The sequence below is a fragment of the Crotalus tigris genome, unplaced genomic scaffold, assembly GCF_016545835.1.
Source record: "Crotalus tigris isolate CLP2741 ecotype Arizona unplaced genomic scaffold, ASM1654583v1 scf7180000018504.2861643, whole genome shotgun sequence".
Lineage (NCBI taxonomy): Eukaryota > Metazoa > Chordata > Lepidosauria > Squamata > Viperidae > Crotalus > Crotalus tigris.
The window spans coordinates 695,762-720,065 of NW_024097043.1; the positions used below are offsets into that span (position 1 = coordinate 695,762).

Sequence of the window (24,304 nt, forward strand, 5' to 3'; positions counted from 1 at the left end):
ATCCAATTCTTGTCTTCCTGACCGCTCTGTCTGCTTTTAAGTTGACTTACTGTTTTCATTTAAACAGCAGCAATGGAGGCAGCATCTAGCTTCGTTCTCCCACCGGAGAACAAAGGTGTCCAGGAAAACTGAGCAGCACCCAGACTCCGAGGGAGCTTTCACTATTCGTCTCCCAGGAAAAGACTGGGAGACTTGTGAGGCTCTACCTCTATCCAGGCAAAGGCTCACCTTCCTCCCTTCACCCGGGAGGAAGGTTTCAAGCTGCAAAACAGCTGATCAGCACTGTTTTGCTGGCTTTTACGCTTCCCTGTGACGGATGGCTGTCAGATAGCCGCCATCATCACTGGTGCAGCCACCAGAGGTTCCATGAATTTGATCTTAAAATATTCCCTTTAATAAACCTAATCCTCTAGTCTTTTAACTCTTAGTCAAAACATTTTTAATCCATTTATAATTTTCTTAAAGTCAATCACCTTTAGATATCTAAAACATTTCCTTTACATTGACCATTCCAATTCTTTTATGTTACTCGTATCCAACAATAAAATAAAAAGGAGAAAGAAAAAGAAAGCACTATATTACTTGAGGGGCTTCTCCCTCTTAAAGTCAAATTCATATCCAAATTATTTTTATTTCTTTAACCATTTTCAAATAAGTGTTTCTTTTTTTAAATATTCTCTCTGATAGGCCCCATCATCTATTTTCTTAATTTTCACTTTAGCCTTTTTCTTTTGCCCAATGTCTTTCTTAATCAATATGTTCTGCTGAGTCAAAAAATCTTTCCTTATTCTTATAGATGTTACTGTAGATGTAAAAAGTAACACAAGTACAGTATCTTTGTTAGAGGCATTTGCCCACTCATTTTTATTGAGAATCTTTTCCCTTCTTTTTCTCTCTGCTTCTCTAGTCAATTTTTGTTTCTCCAGTTCTAGTGTTTTCCCTGGCATCTCTGCAGTCTGTTTTATCCAGTCTTTTTTCTTATCCTCAAGTTTATTTTGTAGTGTTGAAATATAGGTTGTCTTTTCCAAGTCCAGTATTTCTTGTAAATTTTTTTCCACTTGGATTAAATCATACTTCTTTGTAGAGTCCCATCTTTAAGTCTCTATCCTTGAATTTATGTTCAGTTGTCTGTTTTATCTGTTCCTTCTCTGTTATATTTTCCTGGGATTTTGTTTGATATAAAATTGAATTGGAGATGAGTTGGTTTATATTTTCAAAGTTATTTTAGATTTCTTTGTGGTTTGAAGTCATTGTTATCTGAATTAGTTGCAAGATATCATATGTCTCCTCTTGAAAAGTATTTATTTTTTCTTGATAAGTTCTTTCTATAAATCTCTGATTTTCCATGATAACTAAGAATCCAGATTTTTTTCCTTCTGAAAATAGCTTTGAGATCAAAGTTGACTATATACTTGTAATCCAGAGAGTTCAAAAAAGTTATTTTTTGTTCCCTAAAGTTTGTAAGTTTCTCTTTATTTACAGCCCACATTATTTTCTTTTTTGTCACAGCTGTTCTCTGTTGTTAAAGCTTTGAAGGTCACAAGATTAATTTTTTTCCAGATTTTACCAAGTTCTACTGTATATGCAAGCCATAGCTGTCATAATCCTCATCCACCAGTAGGTGTCAGCACTGGTTTATTTTTCAAATTTTAGCCCTCCATAAAAGATTCAATTAGCTGCTTCCATTAGCAAAAGGGTGGGGCAAATGCTCCCTCCTTCACTTTTGGAGGGTTTTTTTTTTTTTTTTTGCTTCTTGGGAATTCTATTCTCCCCTTCAGGAAAATTGATAGGTAGGTTAGAGAAAATCAATGTTCTTACCCAGATTCAAGCACACTGTTTACGATCTGCTTAAAGTAGTGCTTTTAACTTTGGTTGCTTGCAGCTTGGACTAGACTCTGAAGTTAAGCTAGCCTTTTTCCTGTTGGTTTCTGGAAGACTTCTTCTTGACCGATTGGGTCAACCATCATCTCTCCAAGGTCCCCAGGACTTCCTCCCTTCATTGCCACCTCTCTGGGGCAGCTTCTGGCCCATTTTGGGTCCCCTAACAGGAAGAAACTCAGGTGGAGGGCACGGAGTCCTGAGCCCCTCAACTGCTGTGTTGCATACAGGCAACATTTCCTGCATCTTCTATTGAACGTTTCTCAGACTCTGCAAGTCCTGCCATGCTGCTTTCAACCCTGATCCATAAATATTCTCCTCTATCATTAAACCAAAATTGAGGGAGAAGGCTGACCAATCGTTAGAACCTCTAGAACACAAAACCAGTCATAAATCCCAAGAAAACAAATCAAACAAAGAGATAGGGAGTGATGAGAAAAAAGAAAAATTCCAACAACAATCAGGAGATGCAAGAAACACACCCACGGACAGGCATAAAGGTCTTAAATGCTTATGTACAAATGCTCAAAGCTTGGGGAACAAACAGGGTGAACTAGAAGCAATAGTACATGAGGGCAGGTATGATATAGTTGGCATTACAGAAACCTAGTGGGATGAAATCCATGACTGGAATGTACTTATGGATGGATATAAATTCTTCAAAAGAAATAGATCTACAAAAAGAGGAGGGGGAGTTGCACTATATGTAAGAGAACATCACATATCTACAGAAATGCACGCGATCAAAGATAAAATCCCTCCAGAATGTATATGGGTCCATATAAAAGGGGAAAAAAGTGACATAGCCATAGGTATATATTACAGCCCACCCAACAATCAGAAGAAATAGATGAACTCTTTGCCAACCAGTTAACAAACGTATGTAGGAAGCATACTAAAGTAGTAATGGAAGATTTCAATTATCCAGATATCAACTGGGAGACAAACTCTGCAGCAAGCGGGAGATCAAACAGATTCTTAACCAACCTAGCTGACAACTTTATCATCCAAACGTTAGAGGAGGGAACTAGAAGTAAAGCTATACTGGACTTAATCCTTACTAATCGAGAAGAAGTGATAGAGGGAGTTGAAGTTGCTGGAACCTGGGTGAAAGTGACCACGTCATGCTGAAATTCAATATAATGCAAACACAAACAATAGAAAATAATCTAACCAGAGTCTTAAACTTCAAAAGAGCTGATTTTAACAAACTCAGAGAGAACCTAGGAAAGATTCCATGGACGAAAATCCTAAAGGGGAAAACAACCCAAGAAGCGTGGGAAACACTGATGAGTATGATCATAGGGCAATACCCCTGAAAAAGAGAAACAAGAAATTCAAGAGGAAACCAGCATGGCTGCACAAAGCTTTCTCTGACAAACTGAAAGACAAAAAGGACAAGTACAAAAAATGGAAAGAGAAACACATAACTAAGGCTGATTATCAGCAGACAGCCAGAAAATGAAGACAAAAATGGAAGTAATATGGAGTGGTTTCTTAGCATCTTAGGTATGTTTTGTATCTGTTGATGTGGCCTAGTCTCATTCCCTATTGCAAGATCCATTATAACAGCTATTAGGTCTATTTTCCAGACCATTGCAAAAGAGGCATGAAGTGTAAAAACAGCAACAAAGCAATTCAATGAACATTTTTGAGAAGCCTGCATCTTTATGAAGCATTCAAGACCCAAAAGCAGGAAAGAAAAAAAAATGTGTTGCTTGCAATGTTTATATTTATTAGGAAACATGCCAAAAGTTCAGCTGAGACCCAAAGTCTCTCCAAGCATTCTGTTTCATCCACAAATTACTTTAGGTTTTCTATCCCTGAAGCCTGTCAGGTCCATCTCAGATCCATTCATGTCTCTTCACCCGCCTTCCCTTGTTGAAGGCAGATTTTAGAATTTGGTATTTTCTGTTCACAATGATATGCTTTGAACCAGATTTCACCTGCAACCTTCAAGGAACTGAAAAAAATAACAAAAAACAGAAAGTAAGTCTTGCTTCATTGCTATGAGAATTAAGACCTATTCAGAAAAATCATGCTTGAATTCAGAACAAGTGCAGTACATTGAGGACAGAGTGAGCAGCACAAAAATCTCTCAGTGACTGCTACATCTTCTTTTAAGTATTTGACATGTCTTGACAGTTATCTCTAGCTTGCATTGATGCTTTATGGACTTATATAGCATTATCATAAAGTAGCACTTTATCCAAGCACCCAAATTGCAAGGTCATGGTGATAGGAGAAGGCAGACTCTGCCCATCTTCAAGAGGCCACCTGGGCATGTAATTTTCATGCTAGCCATATGGAAATAGTTTGCCATTGCCTGCTTCTAGAGTGGCAGTTCGAAACCTGTGGGTCGCGACCCCATTTGGGGTCGAATGACCATTTCACGGGGGTCGCCAAACAACGCAGTCCACCATTTTTTCCCCCTTTTCCTTAGCTGTGCTACTCCCTTTTAATTCTATTGGCTTTTGAAAGCCAATAGAATAGACTTTCTTGAATAGAGTCTAATTCTATTGGCTTTCAAAAGCCAATAGGAATTGTCCCGGCTGTCTCTGCCCTGCTGAGCCTGCCAAAAGCTCCAGTCTGGAAACGGTGCTGCAAGTTGTCTGCAGCGAAGGCGAGCTGTCTGGAAGTTTCCACACCTCTCTGCTGAGCAACTACTAAAAATGTAAGTAAAAGAGGGCCAGGGGTGGGAGGTGGGAGGCCGGCAGGCGCAGGGAGGGTTGCTGGTGTGCGTGGGGCCCGGCGGATGCTTTACTCCCTTGGGCTGGACCAGCTGGTGGCCCAGCCAGTGGTCCGCCTGCTCCGTCTCTGCCGCTTGCCAGCTATGCCTCGGCCGGCGCAGGGGGCGGCACCACACATGCGCAGCGCTCCCGGGTAGGGAAAGTCCTCAACTTATGACCGGTTGGGTAGTCCTCAACTTATGATCGGTTTAGTCCTCAACTTACGACCGGTTGAGTAGTCCTTGACTTACGACCGGTTGGGGGTCGTGGCATTAAAAGAGTTGAGAGTTGTTCTAAAGGGTGGGGTTTTTTTTTTTTGCAACTTTAAAGTCTAGCTCAGCTGCTCCTAACCTTTTTTGGCACCAGGGACTGGTTCCATGGTGAAAGGTTTTTCTATGGATCCTGTGTGTGTGTGTGTGTGTGTGTGTGTGTGTGATTTCGCATGCTACCTGCATCTCGTGGATGGGGCTTTGCTTGTTTGTGCAAATTGGTTGCTGACATGCTCCAACCAGGTGTGGTCCATGGACCGGGGGTTGGGGACCCCTGGTCTAGCTTACATCTTTTTCTTGATGGCTCCTATCAAAATACTACCAACTTAGATGCTGCTTATCTTTTTTCAAGATCACCCAAGTATTGTTGAGAGCTACCACATATGAAAGGCTCTTTGATGTTAACTGATAACTAATTTTTAATTATAACTAATTTTATGAAAGAAGCATGCAATAGAACATATGCTTAATGATTAGCATTTCTCTCTTTCTGATACTAGATTTTTTTTTCTTAAAGGATCTACATTCAAAATCTTTATTCTCATTAACAGTTTAATACTTTGCACAGCACATCACTTTTGAAGCCTCTACTCAATGGACTTAGTGTTCAGTTGACATCTTCACATTTATATCAAGCTATTTTCCAAAGCACCTGAAGGCAGGACAAGAAACAATGGATAGAAACTAATCAAGGAGAGAAGCAACCTGGAACTAAGGAGAAACTTCCTGACAGTTAGAACAATTAACCAGTGGAACAACCTGCCTCCAGAAGCGGTGAATGCTCCAACACTGGAAGTTTTTAAGAAGAGACTGGACAGCCATTTGTCCGAAATGGTATAGGGTTTCTTGCCTGAGCAGAGGGTTGGATTAGATGACCTCTAATTATTACTATTATTATTATTATTATTATTATTATTATTATTATTATTAGTCTATATCATTGCAAGTTCACCTTTCTCATGTCCTTAAGAGCAAAACCATGCAGATGGAGATTCTCTATGGATCTCTATGGAGATTCTCAGTCATCCAAGTCATGGTTATCCCAAAGATGCTTTTTCAAAAGGCAACTGGACTTTCTTGTTTTTCTTGTTTTTCTTTGAAAATGTTTCACTTCTCATCTAAGAAGCTTCTTCAGCTCTGACTGGATGGTGGGGAATGGAATGGATGAGAAGCAAAACGTCTTCAAAGACAAACAAGAAAGTCCAGTTGCCTCCTGAAAAAGCACCTTTGGGACAACCATGCAGATTCTTCATTTGATTTGCTGTTTGGCTAACCTTTATATATTGAATGTTTCCTAGATGCCCAAATCTTCTTCTGAACTGATAGTCTTTGCAGTCTGATACTTACTGCACAACGTCAGCCAAGGCAATAAAGAGGGGTTTTGATTGATATTCAATTCCATGTTTGGCACACATGGATTTCACCAAAGGAGTCGCCTTCCAAAAGTTGTGCCGAGGCATCGTAGGGAAGAGACTATAGGCAGAAAGGAAGGCAAAGAATTATGATCTCTTTATTTCTTCTTCTTGTGCCATATCCGTTATCGGACGTTGGTGATCATGTTGGCGATCCTATATGAACTATGAAGCAATTTTTCACTGATACCTTAAAATCTTTCTCATTGCCCTAAAGGTGTACTCACTGGTGCTCAATTTGACAATTCAGGTGCCCCGTTACCCAGTCATTGAAAAAAGATTGATTCACATTGCATGTTGCCTGAAGCTGGGAGAAGAGAGAAAGAGAGATTTTAGTCCAGACATACTGTGAATGATGGAAGAACAATTTTCAGGCAAATGTCCATGATTTATTTTCATGTATGTGTGTATGTATGTATCAGTATACAATTTGTATTTCTAGATAAATATATTAAATTTTGGAAATTATATTAGTTTAAATACTCATTTGGTATCAAATCTGATAATCCCCATTGCACAGTTTTGAAAACATGGAGAATTAAAATGTAATTCTACTAATATGTTCATTTTTCATTTTGTGAAACATTTCTTTTCAACAGTTACTTTCAAATCTTCTCCTTACTTATTCCAGACTGAACCAGGTTGTCTGGTAAGATTCAAACTGATAAGCCTCCTTTTCTAAAAAGAATGTCCTGATCTTGATGAAAACCTGATGCTGGGAATGGAAAAGAAAGAAATGATTTCTGCACTGGCCGGTTTCTCTTTGGTGCTATCATCTTAAAATGAGCCCCAAAAAGTTATTTCTTTTGTTCATCTAATTTCCATTTTTATAAAGTCCAAACAAACATGAGGGCAATCATAACCTATAAGAAAAGGCATGGTATTTTTCTAAACACACTACGAACTTTACCATTACATACAAAAAGCACTGTCAGAATAAAAAAACAAATGAAAATAACTTTCGGAAATGAATATAGCTTTCACATGTGCAAATTATAGTTTGAGGCTGTGGTAATTGGGTTATTATGGTTCTCTGAATTATTGTGCATATAATAAAATTACACAGACAAGCTAAAGTTTAATCATGTGCAGCCATCAATTTTGTCTTCGAGATCTCTCTTACCTGTGTAGAGAACCAATCCATGTTTTTGTCATGATCAATGTGCATAGGAAGATGACTCATCTGCGAAAACCATGTAACTACGATACTCTCGAGAACCCTGAGAGACAGAAATGAGTCAAAGTCAGAAAGTGAAACTATAACTACACAAATCAACCATTAAATAGAACAGTGGGACAGTTTATTGCCTTGTTTGCTAGGCTTACAATGCAAATCATTCACTAGACCCAGGGTCCCTATCCCCTGGGCTGTGGGCCAATACTAGTTCGTGACCTGTTGGAAACCAGACTAAGCAAGTGGCGTGTGAGAGTGCGAAGCTTCATTTGCACATGTGCAGGATTAAGTTAAGCACATGAACTCATCCCCTCTCCCCCCACTGCTACTACTGCCACGCACAGCCACCAGGCACCACCACTGGTCTGTACAGCCAAAGAGGTTGGGGACTGCTGCACTAGACCTCATGATTCCTTTCTGTGGAAACCAATACCTCTCCAACTGAAACAACCCGAATGACAATACAAGGCTTTAAGAAGACTTTTGTTAAATTCCAGTTGGTTTGTCATTTGCATTTCATTTTTAAATTTTAAAACCTCAGCCAGTTTCTTTTGAAGATCCAGTGAAGCATCCTTTTCTAACTAGCTCTTTTGGTCTATTAGTTGTAAATCCAGTTTCAATACTATCTCCATCTTATCAAAATTTGTTCTAAAAATGATATTTCTTTGATAACATCCTTTGGACATAGTTTATCCATTAAAGCATCATCATTATGACATTATTGATATTATGGCTACTATTTTCTAATTCAGTTCTTCTCCTTCAGTGTTTTTATTTTCATAACATTTTGTACTATCTTGCAGGCCTGCATATCTTTCCTCTACTTAAAATCTTTAATCCCCTCTTGTGTCCAGTTTTTAAAATCATGAAATTATTTATCTGTATCATGTTCTATAAAAACCAAAACAGGATCTATTTCCAACAAGAAGCTCTTTGTACTTTATAATTCCAAAATCTTATTATAAAAATTTTACTATTCCAATTTTATGTGGACCTTTAGCCTATGTGTTACTTTCTAAGATCAAAATCATATTTAATCTTTTGCTGATTATTTCAGATTCTTAGCTTATAATTAAAACTTTCTTTTGTTCTAGGTTGAAAGGCATTTTCAAACTTGTCATTCTGCATTTTCAAACTTGTCATTCTAATAGCTGAGAAGTAGTTAATCAGCAATTTCTGAAAGTGATTAGGAAGTGCTGTTTGCAAACTTAGTATTCTTTGAAAATCTCTCCTGCTATTCGGAGAAAGATGGCTAGTCCTGTTGTCTCCAGGTACTCAAGCCTGAGGAAAAATCACTGTCCTGTGAGGTAGACAATTCAATATAGCACTTAGAATTGAGGACTGCTTCACCTCATGGAGGTGAAGAACCACTTTGATGCGGTTGATGATTGATTCACATATGCAGATTGTAAAAAAATGTATGCTGCAGTCAGAAAGTGATGAATGCATGTGCACCAGTCTTCAACAGGAAGAAAATGAGTGTGTGTGTCCTAAAAATAGGGGGGATGTTTTGGGGTTAGTTCAGAACAGCCTTCCACAGCCTGGGCACTCAACTCAACTTCCAGAATTCCCCAGCCAACAAAGCTGTTGGAATATTCATGAGTAGGAAAAGTCATGTGGTAACTCAGTCAGCCAATGTGAAGAAAGTGCTACTGAGTCTGTGCAAAAAGGATAGCTGAATTTTCAGTCTCAGGTTTGTCTCTGTATCTCTCTGTAAGAAGTCTTCAGTTGAGCTATGTTGCTGTAAAGAAGAATGTATGGTATTGTAAATATTTTTGATATAAATATAAAGAAGTTATTTTGAATCAGCTAAATGCAGTCAACTGTGAGAGCTTCTGATTTATTTTCACCAATAGAGAAATTAAAATTCTCTAACAGGTTATGGGCCCAGAGCTTACTAAGGACTGCATTGTAATTTAAAGCTGGAAGAAATTGCCTGTGTTTAGAAAGTATAAGAACAAGGCAGAATAAGCAGAATGGCTGCAATGGAATTTAAGGAAAGCTCTGTGCCACGTTTGGGCCAGAAGAATTACATTGTGTGGGCTGCTAAAATGGAATGTTTGCTCAAGGCTAAAGAGCTGTGGTATATTGTAGAAAATCCACTGCTGATCAGAAGAGTCATGATCAAGCAATGGCTTATCTCATCTTGAATTTAGATGATGAACAATTTCTAAATGTTGCAAATTTAAAGACTGCAAAGGAGATTTGTTTGAAGTTGAGAGCTGTGCATGTGAATGTTTCTGCCTGCAATATAATGCAACTATCAAGAAAACTTTACAGGGCCTTTTTGCAACCAAGTGAATCTGTGGAAAAGCATTTAAATAAAATGCAAAGTTTATTTTTGGACTTAGAACAATGTGGGATTAAATTCCCTGAATCCCAGAAAGTTTTATTGGTATTGAACAGTTTAGATAAAACCTGGGACACAGTTTCTGCCATATTTGAGTGTAAAGAAGAGCAAGACTTAAATTTTGAGGCTTTAAATGCATATTTGCTTAATGAACAAGAAAAGCACCATTTTAGAAGCAGCCACGAGGAGGTAAAATTCCTGAGGAGTGGGTCCAGACTGCAGTCTCCGGAGAAGAAACAAGCAGATGGGACCAAGTTGCATCAAAAAAGAGATTTTGCAAGCAGAGGGCTCAGCAAGAAAAGAATTGCTACATTTGTGGAGCAAACACACATCTGAAAAGGAACTGTTTGCAAAGGAACAAATTTGCAGCAAAGGACATTTGTGCAACCAAAAAAGACTGATTTGCAAAAGGAACATTTTGGTGTTGCAAAAGTTTGCTATAGCAACAACAGAGACAAGTGGCTAATAGATAGTGGGGCAAGTGAAACAATTGTTAATGACTCTGAATTATTTTGCATGTTTGTTCCAGTAGCGCAAGAAACTGTGGCTTTGGCAAATGGCCAGAAAGCAAAAGTCATTGGAAAAGGCGATGTAAAAATTCCATATTTGGAATCAAAGTTTACCAATGTGCTTTGTGTACCTGAGATGGAACATAATTTGTTAAGTGTGTTTAATTTATACAAACAAGGTTTTGAGATCATTTTTGTAAATGGGAAGTGTCTCATCAAAAGGAATAGGAATATCTGTGCAGAAGGCATGAAGGAAAATAATCTATATTTATTGCAGGGACAAAAGGTTCAATGTTCCCATATATTTAAGAATGTTGCAGAGCATGATTCGTGTGTGCATCTTCTACATAGAAGACTTGGCCATGCAAGCTTTAAAGTTTTGCAGCAAATGCAACAGTTTGCAGAAGGGCTAAATTTGAAGGGATGCAAAACATATTTGGACTGTGGAGTATGCAAAGCATCAAAGTCAAAGGAATTCCCAGTTAGTAAATATAGCACAAGACAAACAAAAAGAGTTCTAGAGCTTGTCCATGCAGATCTGGTGGGACCTATGCAAGCCAGTTTGGGAGGAGCAAAATATGCACTGGTAATTGTTGATGATTATAGCAAATATAGTTTTTGCTACTTGCTTAGAGGTAAGACAGAGGTGCTACAACAATTCAAACAGTGGGTAAGTTTTGTAGAGAGAAGGTACAGACAACAAGTGTGTCAGTTGCAAACTGACAGAGATACTGAATTTATGTCAACTAAATTCCAACAATGGTTGGGGCAGTTGGGGATAAAACACAGACGTACAAATCCTTACACAGCAGCCGAGAACGGTGTAGCTGAAAGAAGGAATGGTGTTTTGCAAACAATGAAAGATTCATTATTAGAGGATTCTGGTATGAGCAGGTAAATATTGGGGAGAAGCCATACTGACTACCAATTATGTACTTAACAGGCTGTGGAGTTCCTCCATTAATAATACTCCATATGCCATTCTATATGTGAAAAAGCCATTTGAGCACATTTGAGAATTTTTGGAAGTACTGCATGGGTACATATTCTGAAAGCAATCAGAAGAAAGGGACAGCAAAAGGCAAGAAAGCTCAGGTTTGTGGGCTATGAGCCAGAGTCAAAAGGATATCGCTTTAGCGATGGAAGTAAAAGAATTGTAATTTCAAGGTCTGCTAATTTTGCAGAACAAAATTGGGACAGAATTAATGCAACTTCTGGGTATGTCTCACTTAATGACGGTGATATATTTAATGACAATAACTCATCTAATGATAAAAAAATGATTATTGAAGATGTCAATGTTCAGGGAGGAGAGGCTGAACAAGACATGAAACCAGAAAGACTTGAGACACAGGAGCGGTTAATACCACATAGGTCAGAGTGATGTAACAAAGGAATTCCGCCTGACAGGTATTCTACCAGCAAGGTAAAGGTTTGCAATGTGTGGTATGAGCCAAGAAGTTATAAAGAAGTGTTGGCATTACCAAAAGCTGAACAAGAAAGATGGAAGGAGGCCATGGATAAAGAGATGAAATCCATGGGAGACCATGAAGTATTTAAATCAGTGACTTTGCCACAGGGAACCAAAGCTGTGGGTTGTAAGTGGGTATATAAGAAAAAGGTACTGCCAAATAATGATATACAGTATAAGGCCAGGTTAGTGGCACAAGGTTTTTCACAATTAAAGAATGTGCACTATTATGAAGTATTTGCGCCAACCGTGAAAAGTGAGAGTGTAAGATTAGCACTGGCGTTGGCAGCGGCATATAAGCATACAATCTAGCACTTTGATATCACAACTGCATTCCTCAATGCTGAGTTAGAGGAAGAAATTTATATGATCCAAGCACCAGGATATGAAATTGCAAAACCCAACATGGTGTATAAATTAAACAAGGCTATCTATGGGCTGAAGCAGTCAGCCAGAAACTGGAATATCTGTTTAGATACTGCTTTAAAGGATCTTGGATTTAAAAGTTGCAAAGCTGATAATTGTACATATACTGGACAGTTACAAGGAGGGAATTGTCTACTGTTATCATTTGTGGATGATCTTTGCTTCATCGCAAAGGATGCATCACAAGTCAAAGAATTTGCTGATAAATAGGAAATAATTTGAATTAAAGAATTTGGGAGAAATAAAAATTATCTTGGTGTAGAGATAGAGACAAATGAAAAAGGTGGTTATATTCTCAGTCAAAGGAGAAAAATTGAGCAGTTATTGGAGAAATATAATATGAAAGATTGCCATACTGCTCCCACACTCATGAGTGCGGATTTTTATAATAGTTTAAGTGCGGACAAAGGTGAAACCTGTGATCAAGAGATATATCACTCGGCAATAGGGAGTTTGTTATATCTATTACAGTGGTCCAGACAGATATAGCCTGCACAGTAAGCATTTTGAGTCGTTTTACTGCTGCACCTACAAAGTTACATTGGATGGGTGTAAAAAGGGTTCTCAGATATTTAAAGGGAGCTATAAATTTGGGTCTTCAAATACAGATTACTGAGGAATTGAAATTAAAGTGTTATGTCGATAGTGACTATGCAAATGACATAAACACAAGGAAATCAAATTCTGGGATTATAATATTGTTTGGAGGGACTCTGATTGGATGGAAGTCCAGAAAACAAATAACTGTTGCTATTTCAACAGCGGAGGCAGAGTTTATTGCTTTATCTGAATTGTGTTCTGAAGTAACATGGTATGTACAGTTGTTGCAAGATTTAAATATTAATGTAAAAGAATCTATAAAGGTATTTGAAGACAATGCTGCCTGTATAAAAATGGCAACTGGTGACAGGGTGAAGAACAGAAGTAAACATGTAGACATTAAGTATTGTAATGTCAGGGAAGCTGTAAAAGGAAAATTGATTAGTTTACATCATTGTTCTTCTGAGGATAATTTGGCAGACGTGATGACTAAACCAATGGGTAATGTTCACTATGGAGAATGTGTTAAGTCAATAGGTCTGATGTTTCTTCCTGTCATGAAGGGAGGAGTGTTGGAATATTCATGAGCAGGAAGAGTCATGTGGTAACTCAGTCAGCCAATGTGAAGAAAGTGCTACTGAGTCTGTGCAAAAAGGGTATTGAGTTAGAAGCTGAATTTTCAGTCTCAGGCTTGTCTCTGTATCTCTTTGTAAGAAGTCTTCAATTGAGCTATGTTGCTGTAAAGAAGAATGTATGGTATTGTAAATATTTTTGATATAAATATAAAGAAGTTATTTTGAATCAGCTAAATGCAGTCAACTGCGAGAACTTCTGATTTATTTTCACCAATAGAGAAATTAAAATTCTCTAACAAAAGCCATTACTGCCAATGGTAGAACTGAAGTCACACAAATGGAAGTGGGCAAGTTTGGGAAAGGATAATCTAGAGCAGGGGTCTTCAGACTTGGCCCTTTTATGACTTGTGGACTTCAACTCCCAGAATTCCTCAGCCAGGCACACTGGCTGAGGAATTCTGGGAGTTGAAGTCCACAAGCCATAAAATGGCCAAATTTGAAGACTCCTGATCTATAGATTAGTAAGGGTCTGTGAAGGAATGGTGAAACACAAAGAAAATGGTACATATGATGAACAGTACTTCAAAAGAATGAGGTATCCCAGAACACCCTTGAATCCCAATATGGGGTTGAAGGCAATAAAGAATCGGATAAAATATGCAAACGTCCATGCCATTTCCTGCAGAAGAGAAGAAAAGGAACAGACATTAGAATAGCATCTTCCCTTGTTCCAAGTAGGCACCCTACATGGAATCGTAATGTGTTCCAGATGTGTATCTTCTGGAAACTTTGCTCTGTTTACTGCCACTTTGACAGAGCCATTTTCTACCCTGGCTGCTTTTTAAATGGATTGACAGATTTAACAGATTGTAAAAACCTATAGAAAAACTCACTAGACAAGATTGAGTATGCTTGTTTTTTAAAAAAAAGTACAATAGTTTGAGCTCACATCATTCCTGAAAGTGATGGAAAGGGAGAGAAGTTTCTTTGCGTATTGTTATAAGAATTTTTAAAAATTAATCAGGGAAAACAATCTTTTTATATAGTGACTATCAATACAAGAGACAATTGATGGTTGTAAGCACCAATGTTGGTGTGTATGAGGACTGTTTGAGCTCATTAAAAACATTGTTTTCAGTTTGCAATAGTGGCAACTATCTGTAGCTCGGATGAGGGTGGAGATTCATTCTTTAAGCTTGTGGGTTAAAGAACCAGGCTAAGCAACATCATCATCAGAGTTTAGGGGATGAAGGGATTGGTGTTCTTCTGCTTATAAGGGTTTCGTGTGGTCAGTAGTTCTTGTGATGCGGAGATGACATCAGGTCAGGGTCATTGGGAAGTGAAGTGCTGGTTGGGGGGGTTGCATAGGTTTGTTAAAAGTCGGTGCTGTCACGGTTGGTTGTGTGGTTGGTTTGAATTCTCAGGGGTTTGTAGGCTGGTTGTAGATTGATGTGTCTGTTGATGCGAAGCTGAGGATCTGAGCAACCACCACACTACACACAAAAGAAGCTGTGTCCAGACCCACTTTAGAAGGGCCAGGACATACTGCAACACCACAACACTAAGAAAAACAGAAGACAAATGGCTGCCTGACATCTTTCTCCGCAACTGCTATCTAAAAATCTTCATATTCTGACACACAGACCAAACCACAATGCACCACACAGCCAACTACCATGCAAAAATGAACGCTACTATACACAAAAGGGGTGTCAGAAATGACAGCCAGAATTCTCCAGCCTTTAGGAATAGCAATAGCCCACAAACCCACAGCCACACCCCTCCAGGAATTATCCAGAACCAAAGAAAAGATACAGAAGGATGAAAGAAATAATGTAATTTACAAAACCAACTATAACAATTGCAACCAATTCTTTTTTTAAAAAAAACAAATTTTATTGGTTTTTTAAGTTCTTAAAGCAACATATTCAGGACACACCGTGGTGCTGGGGTAATCAAATATCTTAAAACAAGACATATATACATAATATAATCAATACGTCAAATATTCCCTCTCTTTTTCCCTCAAATAGCATAGTATATTTAGAATATCCAATTCTAGCTTAAATTTATTCAACCTGAACCTGTTTTTAAGCTTCATCAATTTCTACCATAATCAAATTAACTTTAAATAAAAACATTTTCAATTCAAATATCCCTTCCACATATGTTCTACTTTCTTAATTTTATCAAAATCTTATTTGTTTCTTCTTCCATTAATCTCCCTTATTTAGAGTAAAATATTAATCTATCCTATACCTATCAAATCTATCAATTGATCTATCTCTTCAAGCTAAAACAAATAATATACCTTAAATCATGTCATTCCATTAAACAAAATTCAAGTCTCCAGTTAATTATCATGACCAATAACATCCATATCATCAGAAAATCATATCATCTTATTAAATTTCAATTAACTATTAGTTCACTTCAAATCTGAAACATCTCTTCAATTTTCGTCATTCCATTACATCATAATTTTCATAGAAATAAACCTAACATTCTAAAAGGAACATTCCTAGTATTGTAAATTGTCTTTAATCCCTTATATAGAAAGATATCTCATTTTTAAACAAAAATATTAATCTATCCTAGACACATCTAAATGTATGTATTTATCAAACTATTCTCTAGATATCTAATCCTTCACTTAATCAATCTCTTTAAGTTAACAAATTAATATCAAACCTTAAATCATTTCAATATTTAATTAACATTCAATTAATTATTGATTCACTCCAACTCTAAGACATCTTTTTACTTCAAACTCAAAATCTCAGACCTTAGATCAGTCCATAGTTCTAGGTTGCCTTTAATCCAATTTAAGAAATTTTAAATTTCATTTTTCAATCTTATTCTAGCTTTCCTCTTTTGCCAGGTAGGTTTCTATAACAGGGCTTCCCTTCCAGATAATAGGTCTCTTTTTGTTGCTTGTAGTGTCACTTGATTCGATACAGACCATCTTGATCTCTGATTTAATCCTCTGTTTCTCTTGTCCATAAAGCCTCGTTGCTTCAGAAGTCCAAAGTTCAGTCTTTGCTTTTCCTGGTCTTGCTTGTAAGGCAAAATAAGATTCTCCTTATCCTCAGTTAGAACCTCTTCTTGTATAATCTGTTTTGTATAGTAGTCAAGTGTAATCTGGGAGTCAGTTTTAAGTTTTAAAGTAGAGATTCTGGCTCTTAGTTCTGTAGTAGCCTCTTTTATTGTAGTACATATTTCTACTTTAGCCTCATAGATCTTTTCCAGTATACGTTTACAGTATAAATGTGATTGAAGCTTCACCATTTTAGCAATAGTTGAAGAAGAATCTTTTTCCTTTTTAGTGAAGGTTACAGTTGAGCAGTTGAACATTATCCTCCCCCACAGATCACACAGCTAGCTCAAATTACCTTTTTTCTTGAAAAACAGTTTGAAGGCCAAAACTCTCTCATCTCCAAATAAACAACAATCCAATATTAACTTTTGACCAGTAGGTGTCCTCAGTGAGCTAAAAAGACTTCTTCAAATGCCATTTTTTCCTTTTTTCTATCTTTAAAGGGAGAATAGAAGAAGAAATACTCTGCTGATATAATACCACTCCAAAAAGTACAAAAACAGTTTTTTTCTACAGCACAATATAAGTAGGAATAGAATATAGTCTTTAAATGAATATTTATTTATTTTTTCTGTCCTTTTTGTAAAAGGCATTTGTTCCCACGATTACTAAAGCTGCTTTCTCCAGACGGGGAAATAATAGCACAAATAGCTTCTACAGGCAAAAACAGAAGGGGTATGGGGAGGAACAAAAGGGGTCTCACCCGGATCATCTGCAGTGGGTGTTTAAAGCTTAGATAATGATGTGACTTTCGGCTGGTGTAGCAGGGTGATTGGCAGGCCAATCTTTGCTCCGTCGGCCCTAAGGAGAAGCTGCTGCCCTCCCCTATCTACCAGCCAGCCTCCTCCTTGGTGGTCGCCCCTCCAGGGTGACTTTTGACCCCTAGGGGGTCTACCGGCAAAGGAAACTCTGTACGGCCTGGAGAGAAGTTTCCTGGCACGACCGGCATCGCCACATTCCAGAACTGGAAGTCACAACCAATTGCAACCAATTCTATGTGGGACAAACATCATGTCAATTGAAAACCAGGCTCCATGAACACCAGCTGGCAGTCAAATGCCACGATCCCAAATCCCTAATCTCTACTCACATTGACACCAAATAGCACCAATTTGATTGGAGCAATACAAGAATCATTGACCATGCTACCACCCACCTCGATCGCGGGTTTATCAAAGCCTGGCACTCCACAAACAATTCCATCAACAGACACATCAATCTACAACCAGCCTATGAACACCTGAGAATTCAGATCAACCGCACAACCAACCAGCAACAGCACTGACCTTCAACCAACCCATGGAACCCCCTCAACCAGCACTTCACCTCCCAATGACTCTGACCTGATGTGACCTCCCCATCAGAGGACTCATCACAAGACTCTTAATTGTGACCACACCTGACCTATCACAAGACACTCACTTGACACAATCCACACCTGACCCATCACAAGACCCCGATGTGACCCTCACTTAACATAACCTCACCATCACAAGATCTATTGACCACCTGAAACCCTTACAAGCAGAAGAACACCAACAATGACATCCCTAAACTCTGCTGAAGATGTTACCTACCCTGGTAATGAAACGTTCAGAAACCAGCCCACAAGCTCAGAGAGTGAACCTCCACCCTTGTTATTTTCAGTAACTGACATGTTTATGTGATATCAGGTGAAAATGTAGAGATTTTTTTTAGCTTTGGTTATGCCACAAAATTTCAGCTATTTTTAATTAGGGTGCTTGTCAATAGTGCATGGCAGATCCCCACTTTAAATAAGGCTGGAAAAGTCTCTTTTGCCATCATCTCTATTAGAAAAAAAATAAGTCCAACCTGATTTCCAATCCCTCTAGATCTTTTTTTAAAAAGAAAGATGAACCATAACTTTATATTTGTGTTCAAGCCACCATAAATAATTCCTGAATCAAAATCACTACTTGACAAAACTGGATTGTAATTCTTGTACATTCTTAGTTCAACCGATGTCATTGTCCAACTCTATGCCTCCATCTTTCCCTATGCCTTCTACATGTTTGTTTCCTTAGACAAAAAATTAATGTCTTCTTCATAAAAGGCCTTTTGATAGCCAGCAATAGTTCATCTGGAAGCACTTTAGAATTGGGTGGGATTGATTTTCCTATTAAAAATATCCCCATGTCAATTTTTATATGGTCCTAAAATGCTTTAGCTTTTTCATTCCCTCTTAAGGAAATAAAATTCTAAACCTAGAAACTTTCCATGGGGGGGGGGAATCTCAATATTTTAATATTTGGTATGGATTATTTGTATACTCACCCTCCATAATTTATGCTGGAGTATAAAGTACAACGAGTAAACTTGATAAATTGGTATTACAAGAAGTGGCAATGCTGTAGAAGGAAACAAGATGCATATAGCCATTAATTGTTCTTTTTAAACACAGAGGAGATATATAGAAACAGGAAGTATCAACCACACTCCTCAAACGTTTTGTATTTAACATTTTGGAAACATAATTGTACTTGGGAATCTCATCATAAACTTAACCCCAAAACGTGTACATGGCAGACACTGCCTGAATTGTGCCACTCAAATTGTGTTGACTCCATTAGAACCAATTGACTAAAATACACTTGAATGAGTTAAAATAATCTCTCTTATTCCTGGTGATAAGTGGACAATACTACTTTAATCTACTCAGGTTTATGTAGAAGAAAGTCCTGGTAAATCCAGTGAGACCTGCTTTTAAGTTTATGTATTCATTTATAAAGGGCACAGCTGCCCATCTTGTAAAACACAGCTCTGGGCAACTTACAAAAATATAAAACCTAAAGCAAGAGACAGGGCAAGCCACTATTAGTATATATAAAGAGAGCAAACTCCATTACCTTTGAGCACTGATGATGTTACCTAGCTGGGTAATGAAATGTCTGCAAGAAAACTAACAACCTCAGAGAGTATCAAGGACCCCACAGTTCCAACCTGAGCTACAAATATTCTCTTCTATTGGAATCAGCTAAATAAAAGGTGATTTTCCTTCAAGGGGGGGAATCGTCAGAAGAAAAGAAGCATAGAGGCACAAAAAGAAAAGTTGCAAGTGCTCTAGTTGCTGGCCAAAATCAGAGAAGAAAAAAAGGAGAAGAAATTCCAGAGAGAGGAATTAAGGGAGAACAATGTTTGTAAGAAGAAAACATTGTTATACAATATTACTATCGAGTCTGGTAATAGAGTATAATAATTGCAATCATTATAATAACTGTAATTAATGTAACAATATAGAAATAGCAATAGAATAAAATGTAAAGTAGAGGCAATAGAAACACACAGATAAACTTGTAAGTTTCACATTTCACTTTTATATCTTGGGTTTCTTTCAAAAATAAAATATCTCCCTAACCTTTATAGGAAAATATTTAAAAAAAAAACCCACTTGTTCAGAGTCCAGGGCTTTTGTAGTTCTTGAGACTCAGTCTCAAGAGTCAATTTAATTGGAGACAATTAAAAAAAAAATCATATGTCAGAGTTCCCCACTGAACTGCTGTAAGCAATTATCGGTGGTGGCCACTAGCTTGGTTGGCTACAAAAAAGGGTTGGACCAATTCATGGAAGCCATGAAAACCAATGGCTATTAGCCTGGATGGCAGTCTGCCTGTCTGAAGGGAGGCCAGTGGGTTTCCTTGGTAGGTCATTGTGAGAATGGCGTCCTGAACCTGTTGGTCCAGAGGTGGGATCCAGCAGGCACCATTGATGCTCTTATGAATAAAGCAGTTTCAAAAAGAAAAGCAACTGCTGGCCAAGAGGATGGAGCATCTTTTGCATTATTTTCCAATCTCTCTTCCATGGCAATTTTCTTCCACTCTAATTTGATTATGGATGGTCCTCAGTCCTGCCTATAGTATAGAGCACCAAATAATTGAGCAGTTGCAAGGGAAAGTGCGGTAGCCCCACTGGCTCCCTTTGCACTGCTTAGGCCTAGTTTGCTTTTGAAAACATGGACTTAGAATCAGGATGCCTCCATCCACCTTAAATGCACAGGGGTGTCTGTTTGCTCTGAGAAAGAAAAGAATTCCTCCTCATTCTCTGCAATGTTCTGCAGTTGCTGCCACTGCTCTTGTTCTCCCCTCCTCCTCCTCTTTATCTTATTATTAATAAGACTGCAAATAATATAAATTCTTCCATTCTCCACAATTCAGTCAGAAAGGAAAAAGCTTCTTGGGTGAGAAGGGAAATGTCTTCAGGGGAAAACAAAGTCCAGTTGCCTCTTGAAAAAGCAACTTTGTGACAACGAGGAGCTGCATGACTGAGAATCTCCATAGATACTTATCACTAATATGTACTAAGAGTTGTTATTAATCTCCACTGGGCTGGGCATTATGTAGAATGCATATATAATCTGTCCATGAGCTCATGGTGGAAAAGATAAGAGTCCAAAGATGATCCACAGCATTTTTGTGAAAGTTGTTTTTTTACACAAAAAACTTCATTTACACTTAGTTAGAGGTAGGGGAAAAAATCAGATACTCACTGAAGAAATAATATTTGTGCTGATAGTTATAAGGCATGTATTTCTTCTTCTGCAAACCCAACTGTAAAAGAAAGAAAGTCATGAAAAAACAAATATCCTTCACTAGATAATTATACATACATATATATGTAAGTCTTTGGTTGTTCGGGTTTTCTCCCGTGTAAAATTGGAAGTGTCTTGGCGACGTTTCAACGAAGTGCCATTTGTCATCTTCAGGCTGGTGTTTTCAGCTTGGTGCTTCGAGGAGCAATGTGTGGTCTTAGCTGTTTCTTCCTTTTAACTGCCAGTGGGGGTATGAACTGATTGGGTGGGAGCTTGGCTGTATTCTGATTGGGTGGAGGTGTGTTCTGATTGGTTAGGGACTTGGCTGTGCTCTGATTGGCTGGGGGGTTGGCTGTGCTCTGATTGCCAGGGGGTTTGCTGTGCTCTGATTGGCTGGGGGAGTGCTCTGTTTGGGTGGGGGCTTTGTTGTTCTCAGGTTAATCTGAATTGCAGGGGGGGTTTAATATGGTGGGCTGCCTTGCTATTTTTTGGCTTTGCGTTCGTGGTCGTGCCTCATCTTCATGGAGGATGTCAGTTTGCTTCATGTATGGATTGGAGGGGTTTAAAGTGGCTAATGATGCAGCTGTGGTCTGGCTTCTGGTCTGTGGTCGTGCCTCATCATCGGTGTGGCTTTGGGTTTGCTTTTTGTGTGGATGTGTGGTGGTGACATCCTGTGTGGTTTTTCTGAGTGTGGGTCTGGTGTCATTTTTTGTGTTAGGGAGTCGTTTGTCAATAAGGGCGGGTTTCCAAATGGCTGGTAGGCGGGATGTATCATCTCGCTTGTTCATGCTGTGTGGGCGTTTTTCTATCTCAATGGCTTCTCTGATTATTCTGTTATTAAAATGTTCACTTTTGGCAATAGTTTTGGTATTTTTAAAGTCAATTTCATGTCCTGTGGCTTTAAGGTGTTGGACCAGGGAAGATGTTGGTTCCTCTTTTTTGACTGAGTTCTTATGTTCTTCAATGTGTGCACTTATTCTTCTGTTGGTTTGTCCGATGTATGTGTTGGGACAAGCAGTGCATGGGATTTCATATACTCCTTGATTTTCTAACCCAATTTTATCTTTGGGGTTTCTTAGGATGGTGGATATTTTTCTGTTTGTGCAGAATGCTGTTTTGATGTTGTGTTTATGGAGGATCTTACTGATTCTGTCTGTGGTGCCTTTTATGTATGGGAGGAGGGCTTCGCCATTTTCTTGTTCTCTGTCTTGGATTTTAGTTTTATACTAAAAAACCACACTCACAAAAACCACATAGGATGTCACCACCACACATCCACGCAAAAAGCAAACCCAAAGCCACACCGATGATGAGGCACGTCCACAAACCAGAAGCCAGACCACAGCTGCATCATTAGCCACTTTAAACCCCTCCAATCCATACATGAAGCAAACTGACACCCTCCATGAAGATGAGGCACGACCACGAAGGCGAAGCCAAAAATAGCAAGGCAGCCCAAAATCTTAAACCCCCCTGCAACTCAGACTAACCTGAGCACAACCAAACAGAACACTCCCCCAGCCAATCAGAGCACAGCCAACCCCCCAGCCAATCAGAGCACAGCCAACCCCCCAGCCAATCAGTTCATACCCCCCACTGGCAGTTAAAAGGAAGAAACAGCTAAGACCACACATTGCTCCTCAAAGTACGAAGCTGAAAACACCACCTGAAGATGACGAATGGGACTTCGTTGAAACGTCGCCAAGACACTTCCAATTTTACGCAGGAGAAAACCCGAACAACCAAAAACCTACATACAAACACCCGCGAAAACCTCAGAAAACAAATATCGAACCTGTACGGGGAGGAAATCCACCATCTGACCAGGACCTATGAAAAACTTGAAGTCCAAAGAGCTTCCATTTTATGCGACCTCACATTCCTACGCAACTGCCAAGATCAAAATCTAATCCCCACATGTTTCCTACTGAAATTCCACTCCAACTCTGCAGCCACCAAACGCATTCTGAAAAGAACAGAATTGGCCCTAATCAGAAATGAACTTCACACAAAAAGATTCCTCCTAGACCGAATTAACAAAGATCTCCTCACACTCCCCCTCAAACTCAGCAACAAGATCCACCCTGCACTTTGGGACAAATCCAAACAACTTGCCGTCTGGAGAACCGAAACACAGACCACCCTCAAATCAGATACACACACCAACAAACTCCGAAGACTACAAGAATGCCAGAAACAAACCCCTCCTTCCTCAGAGCCACACATGAAACAAACAGTGCATAACATCTCAGATAGGATTCTCACAAAAGCCGAAACCAATGTACTTTCCAAAGGATTCAACTTTGCAGTCGCTCCCAAACACATCGCCACTGAAACCATTATATGTGGAGTTGAAACCAGCCTGACCAAAATCAACCCCGACGACGCTAACAGAATCAGACTCGAAATCACCAACATCCTCTGCACCAGCAAGCCACCAAAAAGCAACTTACCAAAAGAGGAACAGACAGCACTAAGTAACCTGAAAGAAGACACCAGCATAATAATCCTACCAGCAGACAAGGGCAATGCCACGGTGGTTATGAACACATCTGACTACCAAACCAAATTAACCAACCTACTCCAAGACTCCACATACAAACCCCTAAACACAGATCCCACCACCTACCTGGAAAAAACCACCAGATCCAAAATAAAAGCCTCCCCATTAGCGAAGAGATCCAGCAAAGAATCATTCCCAGAGAGAAATCATCCAGATGCCCCAAACTCTATGGTCTCCCCAAGATACACAAAGAAGGAACCCCACTCAGACTTATAGTCAGCTCCATAGGCTCACCTCTACAAAACCTAGCCAAATTTCTCGCCAAACAACTACAGCCCTATGCAGAATCCATCACCTCACATGTAAAAAACTCATTCCAGTTTATAGAGATCATAAAGAAACAAAACTTACAGCACAGTGACCTACTCGTGAGCTTCGATGTCATATCCCTTTTCACGCAAGTGCCTATCAAAGAAGCCTTGACAGCTATCCTCCAAACACATCTTAGATCTGACCAACCACTGCCTATCCAACACATACTTCATCTATAATGGACAAAAATACCAACAAACAGAAGGACCACCCATGGGATCACCCCTCTCACCTGTCATTGCAAACCTCTACATGGAACACTTTGAAACCCAAACTCTAGAAAAATCGGACCACAAACCCAAACTCTGGCTCAGATACGTAGATGACACCTTCATAATCTGGCCACACGGGAAAGAAAAACTAGACAACTTCCTCACACACCTCAACAGCCTACACCCCAAAATACAGTTCACCATGGAAACAGAAGCTAACAACCAACTTCCCTTCCTGGAT

General features: G+C 38.9%; 1 protein-coding gene across 2 annotated transcripts in view; it reads right to left on the reverse strand.

The window, feature by feature from the left end:
* Positions 1-3,592: 3,592 nt before the first annotated feature.
* LOC120312441 (acyl-CoA (8-3)-desaturase-like) overlaps positions 3,593-24,304 on the reverse strand; it is a 58,894-nt gene continuing 38,182 nt past the window's right edge. For both annotated transcript variants that reach the window (XM_039353169.1, XM_039353168.1), the window contains 7 exons: positions 20,935-20,995; positions 18,726-18,799; positions 13,915-14,012; positions 7,412-7,508; positions 6,516-6,595; positions 6,224-6,349; positions 3,593-3,841 (listed from right to left, as the gene is read on the reverse strand). In XM_039353169.1, the coding sequence (XP_039209103.1) occupies positions 3,733-3,841; positions 6,224-6,349; positions 6,516-6,595; positions 7,412-7,508; positions 13,915-14,012; positions 18,726-18,799; positions 20,935-20,995 (645 nt within the window). In that variant the 3' untranslated portion in view covers positions 3,593-3,732. The remainder of the gene's footprint in view (positions 3,842-6,223; positions 6,350-6,515; positions 6,596-7,411; positions 7,509-13,914; positions 14,013-18,725; positions 18,800-20,934; positions 20,996-24,304) is intronic.